The 13,958-nt window shown below is 39.0% G+C and overlaps 1 protein-coding gene across 1 annotated transcript in view; it reads left to right on the top strand.

Moving 5' to 3' along the window:
- PUDP (pseudouridine 5'-phosphatase) overlaps positions 1–13,958 on the top strand; it is a 62,557-nt gene that overhangs the window by 13,209 nt on the left and 35,390 nt on the right. The window contains exon 2 of the mRNA XM_081907728.1: positions 11,962–12,180. Coding sequence (XP_081763854.1) covers positions 11,962–12,180 — 219 coding nt within the window. The remainder of the gene's footprint in view (positions 1–11,961; positions 12,181–13,958) is intronic.

Here is a 13,958-nt window from a genome sequence, read left to right as displayed (position 1 = left end):
TAACAGCAGCACAACTTGAAATCCCTGATAGCAGTTGGCCCTGCGGCAATGGGGATATATGTAGGGACAAGTAATGTCCAAAGCGGTCCTGGCTTCCGCTGAAATAAAGTGTCAGCCATTGAAAGTGTCATGACTGCATCAATTTAAGGGGTTTGTAAATCATAGTTTCGCTTTCCTCTGATTTGATTTTGAACTAAGAGGCATATTTCTATACTTCGTGAAGATTTGACAGATTGCCTTACCTGTTTGTTTTGTTTAAAGAAATCCGTTGAAGAGTATAGATTTGCAAAGAGACTGTAGTCAGCAGGTGAAAAGAATCAAACAGTAGAAAATGCTGTAATGTAGTATTAAAGCAAATGAAAGGGAATGAACCTAAGCCCAAATCAATAAATAATCTGACCCTCCTCAGTTATGCACTCATGGGCTCTCTTTTTGCTGTAGTTTTTACATTTTGATTTAATCTGAATACATCTCTGAGGGACTTTTCACACATTGCTTTTTTCTTTCTGGTGATTTTAAGCTTACCTTCACCGTGACAATCAAAGGCATTAAGACTGACAGTGAAGTTTAACTTGTCCTAACTACAAACATCGACCCTGCACTTAACAAAGTTCTTTGTAACTGAATAAGCCCTTGATTTTCTCTTGGTGTTTACAAATTATGCAATTAAACAGCATAGGTAATTATTTTCAGGTGAGGCATTTTCATTTAATTTGATCCAGAATGGGCTATTCAGTCCTTTCACACACACCTTTTCCATCCATAATCGTAATTATCTTCCCCCTTTACTGTACAGAAAATGCAGTGCATTGCATGTTTCCATAGTTCTCTACCTTGCAATTATGCATATATCTCAGGAAGTAAATAATAAAGTTGCTAATGGCCACCCTGCTATGTTTGCCCACATTGCCACTCTTTTTACACTTCAGCCCTAAGTTGTAGGTATAGCCATCTCTTTGATTTCTTCTAGCTTGTAAAGGGCAGACCTGAGAAATTTGCTTTGTATGGAGAAGTTACAGTTGTGTGGTTCTACCCTGAGAAACGCTTTCTTTTCCTGGCTTCGTGGTTCTGAAACAATACATAGAATCATAGAACCATGGAATCTTGGAGTTGAAAGGGACACCAAGCGTCATTTAGTTCAACCCCTGCAATGGAGGAATCTCAGCTAAAGCATCCATGACAGATGGCCGTCCAATCTCTGCTTAAAAACCTCCAAGGAAGTGGAGTCCACTATCTCTCATGACAGTCTATTCCACTACTGAACAGCTCCTACGGTCAGAAGGTTTTTACAGATGTTTAGTTGGAATCTCCTTTCTTGTGATTTGAAGCCATTGGTTTGAGTCCTACCCTCCACACCAGGAGAAAACAAGCATGCTCCCTCCTCCATGTGACAGCCCTTAAGATATTTGAAGATGGCTATCATATCTCCTCTCACTCTCTTTTCCAGGCTAAACACACCCAGCTCCTTCAAGCGCTTCTCAAAAGGCTTTGTTTTGAGACCCTTGATCATTTTGGTTGCCCTCCTCTGCACACGTTCCAGCTTGTCAACATCCTTCTTAAATTGTGGTGCCCAGAATTGGACACAGTATTCCAAGTGTGGTCTGACTAAGGCAGAATAGTGTGCTACTATTACTTTCCTTGATCTGGACACTAAGCTTCTGTTGATGCAACCTAGAATAGCATTAGCTTTTTTTTTTTTTTGCTGCTGCATCACACTGTTGACTCATGTTAAGCTTGTGGTCCACCAAGACCCCTAGATCCTTTTCACATGTACTGCTAGTGCCCCCCACATCCTATATTTGTGCATCTGGTTCTTCCTGCCTAAGTGCAGAACCATACATTTGTCCGTATTGAAATTCATTTTGTTAGCTTGTGTCCAGTTCTCCAATCTGTTAAGGTCATTTTGGATTCTGATTCTGTCTTCTGTAGCATTAGCTACCCCTCCCAGTTTGGTGTCATCTGCAAATTTAATGAGCATCCCCTCAATTCCTTCATGCAAGTCATTTATAAAGATGCTGAACAGCATTGGACCCAGGAAAACCCTATGGCACCCCACTTGTCACTTTTTTCAGAATAATGAGGAACCATTTGTGAGTACTCTGGGTTTGGTCAGTCAGCCAAGTTAACATTAACAATAATCTAGCCCACATTTTACCTATCATAGAGGCAGGCAGTCACTCCTGTTGTCACAAATGTGTGAATTGCCTCTTATTATTCTTCAATAAATTGGTATACTGCCCTATACCTCTAGATCTCAGGGTGGTTCACAACATAAAATTACAATATAAAAATCAAAAAAATGCATAATAAGGACAAAGACAACCCAATTACAGTATTTCTCATTCCACAACACATTTAAAAGGGCATCACATGTTAATTAGCCAAAGACCTGGTTAAAGAGGAATGTTAGTTCTTATCTAAACTTTTCATTATCATCATGTTCAATGCATTAATGTTTTATGGTATATGTTAATTTGTTGGTTGGTTGATTGAATTTTTAATTGTTCCATTGTTTTGCTGAATTATTATATTTTACTGTGGTACCCTAGGATGAAGAGTGGGTTAGAAATGCACCTAACAGATATTTGTGTGGTTGTTTGTTTGTTTTTCAATGGATCTTCCAACCTCCATAGGTTAGGCTGAAAGTGAGAGAAGGCTGCGTATACTACTAAATGCACAATTAGGAACAGTGACACGTGTATATCTTTTTCTAACCTTCAACCCTGAACTGTGCAGGTTGGGAATACAAGGCCATATGACTCAATCCCACTTCCTTGAAAGAAAAGTTAAGACTAGGGCTTCTGTCTCTTAACTTTTCAGAAGTAAGAAGCTTCTGCTTTCCAAAGCACGTATTTGGTAGCAAAAACTAATTGTAATGTAAACCTGGAGACAGTTTTAAGACTTTAACCACTGTGTTGAATGGATAAAAAGGTTCACATCTTTTTGTCACTGTTGCAGTCTTTTTGTTTGGGTAGCTCTAATTTTATGATGTGGTAAATTGAAAGGGGCATAGTAGTACTGCAAGAACCAAGCACATATTCTCTCCTGGCTTTAAAGGGCAAAGGTGCTCTCTCCACTGGCTCATTACAGCAAGCAACAATAATGCTTCTGTTTCCGCAGCCTTCTCAAATACCTGGCTTGGCTTGATGGGTTTGGAACTGTTGGGCTGACAGTCTGCATTGTGTGGTGGGAAGGGAAGGCAGAAGTTCATGTTGACAATAGGCTAATTATCTGTGGACAATTACCGGTACATTTCATCTCATGCAAGGAGGGATTTTGAATAAATTCTTGAAACAGAATGAGTTTGGTTTAGGCTTAGCCATGCTTAGGAAAGACCCACAGAAATCAGTAGGACTTTAGTTAGTTGTGAGTAACACACTGTTAAGACCATATTCATGGAAGACAATCTTACTTGGCTACGAATGATCGCCAAAGAAGAATACAGTATGTCATAAGCCACATTGATTTCAAAGGGAATGAATTAGTGCCACACACTTTGAATTGTCCCACCAACACAAACATTTCATGTTCTCCGATTGCTTGGGGGGGGGGGAGGAGGCTTCATTTTACTGGTTCCTGCTAGCACACCTAAATAGTTGAATTCAGCCCCAAAAGTCTACTCTGTACATAACCAATCCTATAACAAAACATCTGATGTTCTGAACTTGAAAAGTATCCTCCGGTGAAAAGTATACTCTGGTGAAAAGTATCCTCTGGAGCAGGGGTGTGGAATCTCCAGCCTGATGCCTAATTGGACCTCCCAGTCCTCCCCATTTGGCCTGCAAGGCTATTTTGGCTGAGCAACATCCATCTGTCCTGCTTATGTCACCAGTTGCTTTGCCCAATGGGGGTTTGCAAACACTGGCAGTAAGTGGCTCAGGACCCCCTCTCCCCATAAAAACCAACCAGGACTCTGCATTCATCATCTGAGGTCCTTCTTTGTGTGTCTCCTCCATGTGAGGCCCAGAAGGTGGTAACAGGAGTACAGGAATGTAGAATTGTGGGATGCTCTCCCCAGGGAGGTTCGTCTGGCGCCTTCCTTATATATCTTAAGGACTTCCTGCCTGTAATGTATAAAGGTGCAGGAATTTCAAAGGACTATCACAGTGGAGGGTTGTTGGAGTAGGAAATTACAGAGTTATGTCTTAAGTTGTTTTGAAATTTTATTCGGCACACACTGAGAAATTCTGGTGGTTTGAAATGTCGCCCAGAGTAGAATTAGTTCTTGACAGTAGCAGACAAGCAGAGTTCCACCAGTCTAGTAAATGCAGATAACTTCAGAAGCTGTTTGTTACAGTAAAGCAAAGCCATAAGGGTTATTCAGCTGGCTGGCTGAAATGAAGCTTATTGATCAGTTACGCTTCCCAGTAAATTTTTCTTTGAAGGTTGTTGAACGGTACAGTGTAATGGTTTTGTCTATTGTGGCGATCCATCTATCATCTATTGAGCCCTTAATCGGACTCCCATTGTAATAAGTACCAGTTAAATCAGATCTATGAATGGAACCTTTCCCCTCTTTTTCTATAGTAAAAAAAATGCAGTGATGGCAGAATAATACACCTTTCTGAATTAACTAGCTTGTTTTAAATGCTTCCTCGTACTCTTAAAAATGTTGTTTTGCTTCTTATTACCAAGTGATAAATATCTTAATACAATAGCAGTTTATAAAGGACTTGCTGACACAACATCAAGGATAACCACATGAAACTGTCTGTATTGTAAAAGGAAAAAAAAAGCCTTTAGAAGCTTTGAACAAAAATGGTGATTAAAATTATCCTTTATATAGCAGTAGGGAGAACAAAGTAGAAGGTTTTTCCATAATGTTCAGGTATTCTTTCTTTGTATTGTAGACATTTGTTCCTTAGAGTATACTAATATCATCTAGAGCTGCAGTTGGAAAAAGCCCTCACACCGAACAATTTTGTTAATGGAATTTGTTATAATTATTTTGTGCTTCAGTTTCCCATCTCTCTCTGAGAACTGCCGCCTAGAGGCCTAATTAATGGAAATAGATGGCCTATGAGACTCTCATCTTGTTAAGGTTAGGCCAGTAAAAGCTCTGCATGCCTGTTTTTGAAGCAAAAAAGGTGCCTGCTGCAATATTTTCCTCTTATTTCATTGAGTAATTTTTTGTACTGTTCCCCTCAGGTTATGTTTGCATGCAGATACTAAGAGTGGGGCCTGCTTGAAATGGTGGGTACATGCAAAATAATTCGAGAACATTCATTTGGTTTCTGCAAAGGAATGTAGTGCATAATTTGAACTTAGTTGATGGGACCTTTGATCCAACAGGGATTATTGGTAGTAGTATTCAATTTATTACCTGCACTTCACTAGCAGGTTCCAGGGCAGGTTACCACAATTTAAAAATCAGTATTTTAAAACAGCTAAAAATAATTTCAGTCACGGGAATAGCGTAGTTTGTAAAAATGCACATGCTGGGAGTCAAAGGCCAGAATGAAGATTTATATCTTCCATCATTTGCTGAAAACTATAGTAAAGATGCCAGACACATGTGTGAGGAAGGAATTCCACAATTTAGAAGCTTTCATAGACAATGCCCCTTCTTCTTTTTTAAAAAATATTTTTTTATTAACAAACCAATCAAATCACATTAATTCCAAATTACAGAGCCAAATTTTAAATTTTTGTTGGGGGTATCCATATTTCGAGCTCCAAAAGGGATCCGATCATCTTGTTGCTGCTGCTTTGATGTTCACAGTTCTGTCCAAATAATGTTCACAATTCTATCCAATCCTCTTTGTTGTTTTCCTCATCTCTTCTTGTTGTTTTCGTATATTTTTCCTTTCTCTTTGTGACCTCTGATAGTCTCCGCAAGCGAGTTGAAAACAAGTATTTTTATAATCCTGTGTGGGTTTTTCCATTTCTCCAAGAGTCATATTCAGACGGCAGACGCATTTCATCACTTCCATAGAAAAAACAATCTTACCGTCTGCTCATTAATCTTCGCAGGCCTGTCACTCCCTTCTCGGTCTTCTGAGGGGGTTCTGCCAGGAGTCCAATACAATAACATGGCCATAGCTTCCTCCCCCTTGATCATCAATCCTATGACAAAGCCTGCCAACATGGCGACTCTCTTTTTATAACTGCGTCATTCCAAAAGCCTTTCATTCTTTTCCAGAACTCCACAAGCCAAGCCTTTGGTTAGTAATTCATTTCCACACCGTTCTTAATCATCCGGCTTATAGTCAATTGTGCAATGGTTCTTTCTTGGGGAGGGATTGTTAGGTAATCACATAGAGAAAAAAAGAAAAGTCCCCCCCCTTTCATTCCTGTTCTGACATACCTACCCTTTGATGTATCTTCTTCTTGATGTATTTTCCTGTTGAATCCAGCCCGTCGCTCCACTTCACAGAGGTCACTTCAATTAGCAGTCTTAACTCCCGTTCTTCACTCGAAATATGTGCATTTGCTTCTCTCTAATTGTTTATTTTGAGCTGCTGCAACCAGGCGCGCTATCAGAGACAGCGTCTGGGAGAGCCATCCCACACGAGTGCTGTGCACCTCGTGCCCTCACCCCCTTCTTTCGAACTCGGGGGTGATTTATGGCAACCGCAGGCGTGGCAGTATTTCCCCATTCCCTGGGGTAACAAGGGAGGCTGCATACTCCCATATCAGCCTCTTAATTACCTCATGTGAGCCGGAGAAATGGTATTGTCGGCCATCTTCCAATGCACCCCTAGCGGGCCCCCCGGCAATGCCCTCTTCTGAGCCACCACCCACCCTGAACCTCTAAGAACAGCAGAGCTACCAAGAAGGCCTTCTCTGCCTTCTCTTAATACCTGGTGGGGTCAGTACAGAAAGAAGTGGTATTTAAAATATTTGGGGCCTAAGTTGTTTAGGGTCTTAAACACTAGTGTGTTTAATGTAACCATATGTAAGGCTATGTGAAACAATTGCAATGGTCACTTATTCACTCACATACCCAGAAAAAAGGAAGCCCTTTGCTTCTCGTTCATTATCTAGTTTTCTCTCCTCTTATTCCATGCCTGAGTGCTAAGTCTTCTTAGGAGCATTGGGTGAAGGACTCTCTGCAAGTATATATTGTATACCACATTGTCCTTCCATACATACATGTTGACACTCAAAAGAATATCAACATGTTAGTAATACGGGATAATTTGTTCTTCTGTTTGCGAACCATTTAAAACGTGTCAAGCACATTTTAAAAGTACGTTTTACTTAAGCTCGCTTCCAATCATGTAGTAAGTTAGCTGGCTAAAATCTTCCCTTTTTAAAATTACAAGTAATTTCATCTCTCTTTTAAGAATGTATGAATATCGTTTATTTTATATATTAAATTTGGGGGAATAGCCTTCCCAATTGGCTAACACGTTTTTTTTAAAAAACAAAACATTAGGATAACAAAACTCAGCAATGTCAAATAACTTTCCTGCTGTTCTTTGTTAATATTTAAGAGCCAGGTAAAAATACTTCAAATAAAGCTCATCTAAAAGGCTTGGAGAAATAAAAAGAACAAATGTCAGATGGGTCTGGAAATGTATTGATATGGTTTTGTCACAAGTTCTTTTTCATCTTAGCTTGATATAATCCCTCCATTGCCTTCCCCAACAACAGTTATAATATGGGTATTTCTCCAACCTCTGTCAAGATGAAGATAAACATTGAGTTTTTGTCCATTCACTCTATCCTCCTTTGTGCATTGTTATCCAGTGGTTCAAGTGGCTATTTGGTTGGTTTCTAGAGTAAGCCTGCAATCTGTGCACATTTAACTTGTGCACATTCAGCTTTACAGTAGTTCCCCAGTGTGCTTTGGGCTAGGGCAAATCAGCGCTGTAAACCTAGCTTTTGAGACTTCTCGCAGTTCTTCTCCTTGTCTTACAGCACCACCGTCTGAATCTAAGTGTTAATATATATCTGTAAAAACTGTGGTCTTGCTTTCCTTTTTCTCACTTGGCTCTTTTTACTTCTGTGTGAAAGTGGATGAATCATTGGTTCCCATTAATCTGAAACTGGTTGTTTTCGCTTGCAGTTTGTGGGAACTGGGTAAGATGATTTTGAAGCAGCCCGTTATACATGGGTAGAATGTGCTTCACATTTTATTATTTGAAACATTGTTACACTACCCTTCATTAAAAGGATTTGAGGGTGGCAATCATTGTACAATTAAACTATATCCTTAAAGTGATAACTAAATCAAAAGCACCACTGAGGCATTATAGATCTTTTAAAATGACTAATAATCACAGCTTAATATTGGAACCATAGAATTATAGAGTGGGAAAAGGACCACAAGGCTGATCTAGTTCACTTCCCTGCAGTGCTAAAGAATCAATGATGACTCATCCCCAAAAACCTGAGCTGCAGATCTCATAGCAGAACTTGAAATCAGAGGCAGCTAGTAACAGAAAAGGTCTGCAATGATGAACAAGCTTAGGATCTCTCTCTGGGACCAGAGAGAGGAAAATTCACCAAACTGCATAAAGGATTTAAGGGACTGAAGCACATGGCTTGTTTGCAATGTGTTACTTTGTTCTTTGGTTACTTTGTAACCAGTATTGTCATTGTTGGGGGTGTGGTGGGAATTTTTTTATCCTACTGAAAATAAATATTTTTTGTGGGATTTTGTCCCAACCCTCAGATATAAGCTCATCAGTTGATAACTGTGGTGCAGATAGGCTTAAGGGTTTAAGTCAAAAGTTGAACCTTCATGATACCAGAATCTTGACTATCCGTTACCAATACCCCCTTCTGGAGATGCAAGTAGGAAAAAGTATTGAATAGTCCCCATTCTGGCTTTTAAGAGACCTGATTATTCAAAAAACTGCCTGGTTGAAAAATTCTTAAATTTACAAATTTCCTTAGCCAAACACCATTTTATACAGTAAAAATTGTTAAATGAATTAGTGTGAGTACGCTTTAAATTTGTGTGATTATGCTTCATATTTTAAGGATTAACTATATAAGAATAATAATTCTCTGCTTGAGACTTCTTGGGACAACAGTTGTGACAATACTACACTGTTTGAACAACCGAACTCTTGCAGTAGTGAATTACATTTTTAATCAAGAAGCAAACTACAACATTTTTTTACACCCAACCAACAGTAAACATAATGTGCATACAGTAGCATCCATTTATAGCAAGTACTTATGCTGTCTTGAATAATATGGCAAAAAACTTGTTTGCGGCAGCTAAAGCCTAAAAGAATAGAATACCTACTCCCCATTAGGATGAGTTATAGATACTTTCATTGAATTATGTTAAGTGGTAATCAAAAAACTTAATTTCAAATCATTGCTTGATTGAATTAGTTGCAATCCTTAGTTGTTGGCAATCACATTATTATTTTTATTTCAGAAGAGATTTATAAAAAAAAGTGCTGCAATATGTGTAGCTTGCGCCTGTCTTTTAATATATTGTTGAAGAATTTTGACTCATCATTCAAAGGTTGCTAATTGTTTTGAGGTTCCATCCATTTTAATGGTTTTAAACTACACTCCCAATATATGTGTAGCATGTGCTATAGGAACTTTGAAACAATATTCAGAATTCAGATATGCTTGTTACACCGGGGACAGTTTATCACACAACCCAACTGAGGAAATTAGTGTTAATCATTGTGCCTATTGGGTGTCTCTGGTGTAATTGTTTTAATCTAGCAGAAGATGCTTCTGAACAAATTTCCAAAATTATAGCCCATCTATTTTCAAGCCCAGATTCAGGAGATTTTTTTTCCATTATGGGAAATTTGCTTCTATGAATAGCCCTGCTAGACTTAATATGAAATCTAGGTTTTATTTTCATTTCTGTGTGATCATTATTTCTACTATATTTTGGTATATTATTGAAGGGTATAAGAATAGAAAGGAGTCCTCCTCAATCTCTTGGTAGATCAGTGATTCCCTGCAACCAAGATAGAAGCAGAACTTTTTCAACACTAAAAATAAGGATATACATCTTAATTATGTTGCCAGTTCCTTTTCACATAAGCTTGCTGTGAGCATCATGCAGTGCCAAATGAACAGGGTATGAGTTTGTTTGTGTATTGCATGCATCATCAGGCTATCAGTCATGGCACCTTTTCGAGCCTAGTCACTGGAATAGTGCTGACTGAGACTTTGTGAGCTTTTGAGGAATCCATGATTCTGATCACAAGAGTTGGAAAAGTTCAGGGAGAGGATTCAAGAATTGCTGGTTTTTCAGCTGTGATGATAGAGTGAGGCTTGCATCCCTTCTCTTTCCCCCCTCTGCTGCAGCCTGATGTAATGTCTGCTGCCAGATGACAGCTTCTCAGCAGAGCTGATGGTAGCCCTGCACTTCTGTCTTTTCACTCCTCTATCACAGTCTGATGTAATGGCTTCTGTGAGGTATATGGATCACCCTTCCATTGGGCACTAGCAAACTGACCTGCTGAAACGACCTCAAATGCTTACTGCATGAAATTACTGCAGCTAAAGTCAGGTTCATGATAAGAATGCAGAATCTAGAAATGTTGAGTTTCGAGCCACTTGGGAGTTGGAAACTCGCATGAAGTAAACAGGTGGTGCTCATGCACTGTTTGTTGTTGTTGCTTATTGTAGATTTTCGATAAATGGATTATAATACAGCAGAGGTGAGGGGAAGATGGGAAGGAAACAGGAACACAAGCAAATTCAGGAACTAATACTTGTTAAAGTTATATGGCCATTGAGGAAGACAGTTTGAGAAGGGGAAGAGCCAAATGAGACTTCATCTAAGCAGGTCTTCAGCTCTACTGCAGCCAAATGGAATGACTGTTAATGGATTAGTTGGACATGCTTTTTGGGGAAACTATCTTTTTTTCTCCAAGGAAGTATAAGAAATGGTCTACATTGTCAGCATTCAAGGTGATGCTGAAGGTAATGAGATCCTTTGGCATCCAGTGATGTCATTTTATATTTCAAGAACTGGAAACTGACCACTGCCAGCTGCAGTGGTATAATTGAACCCTTACTGGTACATTAAGGCAATGTTAAAAAGAAGTCAAGAATGCTATGGCCAAATGTGCCATGATGATTGACTAATGGATAGCAATGAATCTTCATCACGTGAACCAGCGGTGTCAACCTACCTTTGTATTTTTGTGTAGTAGGCCTCAAATTAAAAAAAATTAGACCCCTTAACCTTACTGGGGGACAAGTGCTCAACAACTTTGCTTTTAAGAGCCGCAATAAAACTGTACCATAATGGCTATGTTTGCTTATCTTTTTCGAAACTAATGAATTCAGGAGAAGGTTGGTTCCTTGGACTGAAACTTTATATGCATGAGTGTGGCCTGAAGAGAACTTACTTGCTCTTAAACCCCCTTGATTATAGGTTATAGGGTTGTAATTGAAATCTAGTCAGATGTAAATGTAACACTGCCACTGGCAATATAATGTAGACTGTGGCATCTTTTGAAGAACTTTTAAAGTCCTGTTCAAAGGCTTGCAAAATAAATTACTTTATAGTTTAAACAGAATATGTAATGACATCCCTTGAGTACCAGATTTCCTTCTTCATTTGTTATCTTCAGTTCCAAGATAAAGATTACCTCCCAATTAAGGCATTCCTTTTCTTCCACAAATATGTTCCAAACACGTAATTGTGCATTGCAGCCCGCAATAGTGTGTTTTGAAAATATGAGGGTTTGCCTTCTATAGCAGTGTGAATGTGAATTTATAATCTTGTTGCCATGTATTTAAGGTTAAAGGTTATGTGGCACCCTGATTTGGGTGGCCTGGCTGTGACCTTAAGTCAGAAGTTATTAGTTTTGCCTGTCAGAAAAGGCTTACATGATGTTCAAGATGAATTTCTTATGGCCAAGAGTTCAAGACCCTATTGTATTGTCTTTTATTCTTGCCAATGTGTTCACCAATAGGAGCGCTGTCTTTTCCCTCCAAGAATGCAACATAATTTGTAATTACGCCCCATTCTGACATCATGCCACTAATATTGTGTGTTTTTTCTTTCCTCAGATACTGAACGTCTTTATACTATTGTGTTCCAAGAAATCTGCAACCGCTTTGGAAAAACCTATACCTGGGATGTAAAATCCTTAGCAATGGGTAAAAAGACACTGGAGGGATTAACGATCATGCGAGATGCCCTGGACCTTCCGATAACCATAGAAGAACTACTGCATGAAAGTAAAATGAAGCAAGAAAAAGTGTTCCCCACAGCTGCATTGATGCCAGGTTGTATTTCCTCTAATCAAATGTGTGTATATCCAATTAAATCTTGCAGTTTGAATTTGAATAGTTACATTCACAAAATGCTTTTCTCTGGTGCCTGGTTGTTTCCTCATCACCTTGGAAGATTGAACGTTTTTTTTTATTTCTCAAAAAACCCACAGAGGTGTCTTCTAAGAATAAATATGATGCACTTTTCAGCAATGCCATCTGTCTCTTGCATATGGGAGGGAGAGAACATGTGATATTGTTCTACTTGACAGCTCTGAATGCGTGTATGGTTAGTTGCCGTGTGTTTTTAAGCTGTTGATAGCTGTTTTCACAGGCCTTTCCACACCTTCTGTAGTGTCCCATGGATGCCCAAAAACAAAGTTCCACTACCCTCTACCTATTAAAGGGAATACTGTCTTTAGGATGTGTGTCTGTGTTCATTTTCCACATTGTCAGGCATGATGCCCTGTCAAGTGATTTGGCATGTGCATTGGGAGGGGTGACTATTGTTGTACTGCTGGATCACTCTTACTCCCAAAGGAATCTGGCGTGGGGGGGTGGGAGGGACCTGCAAAATAGGAAACAGCGCAATAAAAGCATTCTAAAAACTTTTAACAACATGTTTTACATTCTCACAATTTATAATCTCAAAGTTACCAGGAACGGTGTCTCTTTCAGCCACCAAATGCCTGGGTGAAAAAGAATGTTTTTAAATCTGCCCTGAATGTTAACATTGAGGGGTGCAGCTCACCACAAATGGGAAACCACCAATGAGAAAGTCCTTTTAAGGGTCAGTGCCAACCAGGCAGAATACAGCAGTAACACAACAAATGTTGGCTGGGTTTTTGCAGAAGCAACAAGAGTGACTTGCATCATTCATGCTTTCTTAAAAACACAGTACAAACTTGGGGGGGAAAGAACTTCAGAGAAGGAGAGTGTCTATTCTCACTCTTTGTGCTGGGCATTGGAGAAGACAAGTGGTGTAAGTCCTCTTGCCGCTGGCTTCTGCCTCCTGCCATAGTATGAGAGACCTGAGCTTTCCTTGCACAAGCTCTCTGCTTATGCCAGAAGACTTGGAAGAGGGAAGGCATCAGTAGTGAGTAAAAATAATGCCACAGCTAGTATGCGATACTCAAGTTTCTACACCTTTGAATCCACACCATGCATTAATTAGGGGTTGAATAGCTATATTAAGCAAATAAACTACTGCTCTTTCATAAAAAAATCAATTTATATATAAAATGAATGCAGATATATTAAGTGTATGTTAAGAAAGTTGATGGAATGGGAGCTGCTTCTGTTCTCCCTTTCTGCATGTTTTCCAGTTCATGAAAATGTCTGCATTTGTTTCACTCAGATGTTTCCCCAATCAGCTATGCACTCACATGCATAATCACATGGACAAAAATAGGCCATATAGCCTGTTTGTGGATTGACCCCTACATACAAATAATTAACTCTTGTCATATCCAAGAACCACTCTTCATTACAGAAGAATTAGGAAATCAACAGTATGGAGCATTTATTCTTCTTAATTCCCCTTTTATGCAAAGTTTCTACATGCCAGAATCTGAAAGCCAGTGCTATGGCCATTGCTTGCCTTAACTTAAAGAGTCATGCATAATAAAGTAATGCTTTTTGAAAGGTGCAAAAAAGACAATATGCAATAATATCCCTGTATTTGACTTTTTAATGGGAGTTTGTGATGATGATGATGATGATGATAATAGCAGAAAATACAGAATTTCTGGAATGGTTATTTAAGGTCATTGCACATTCCAAATAGTTTTAAG

The sequence above is a fragment of the Podarcis melisellensis genome, assembly GCF_964234715.1.
Source record: "Podarcis melisellensis genome assembly, chromosome: 4".
Lineage (NCBI taxonomy): Eukaryota > Metazoa > Chordata > Lepidosauria > Squamata > Lacertidae > Podarcis > Podarcis melisellensis.
The sequence above is the reverse complement of the archived record's forward strand: the minus strand, read 5'-3'. Positions and strand labels throughout refer to the sequence as shown.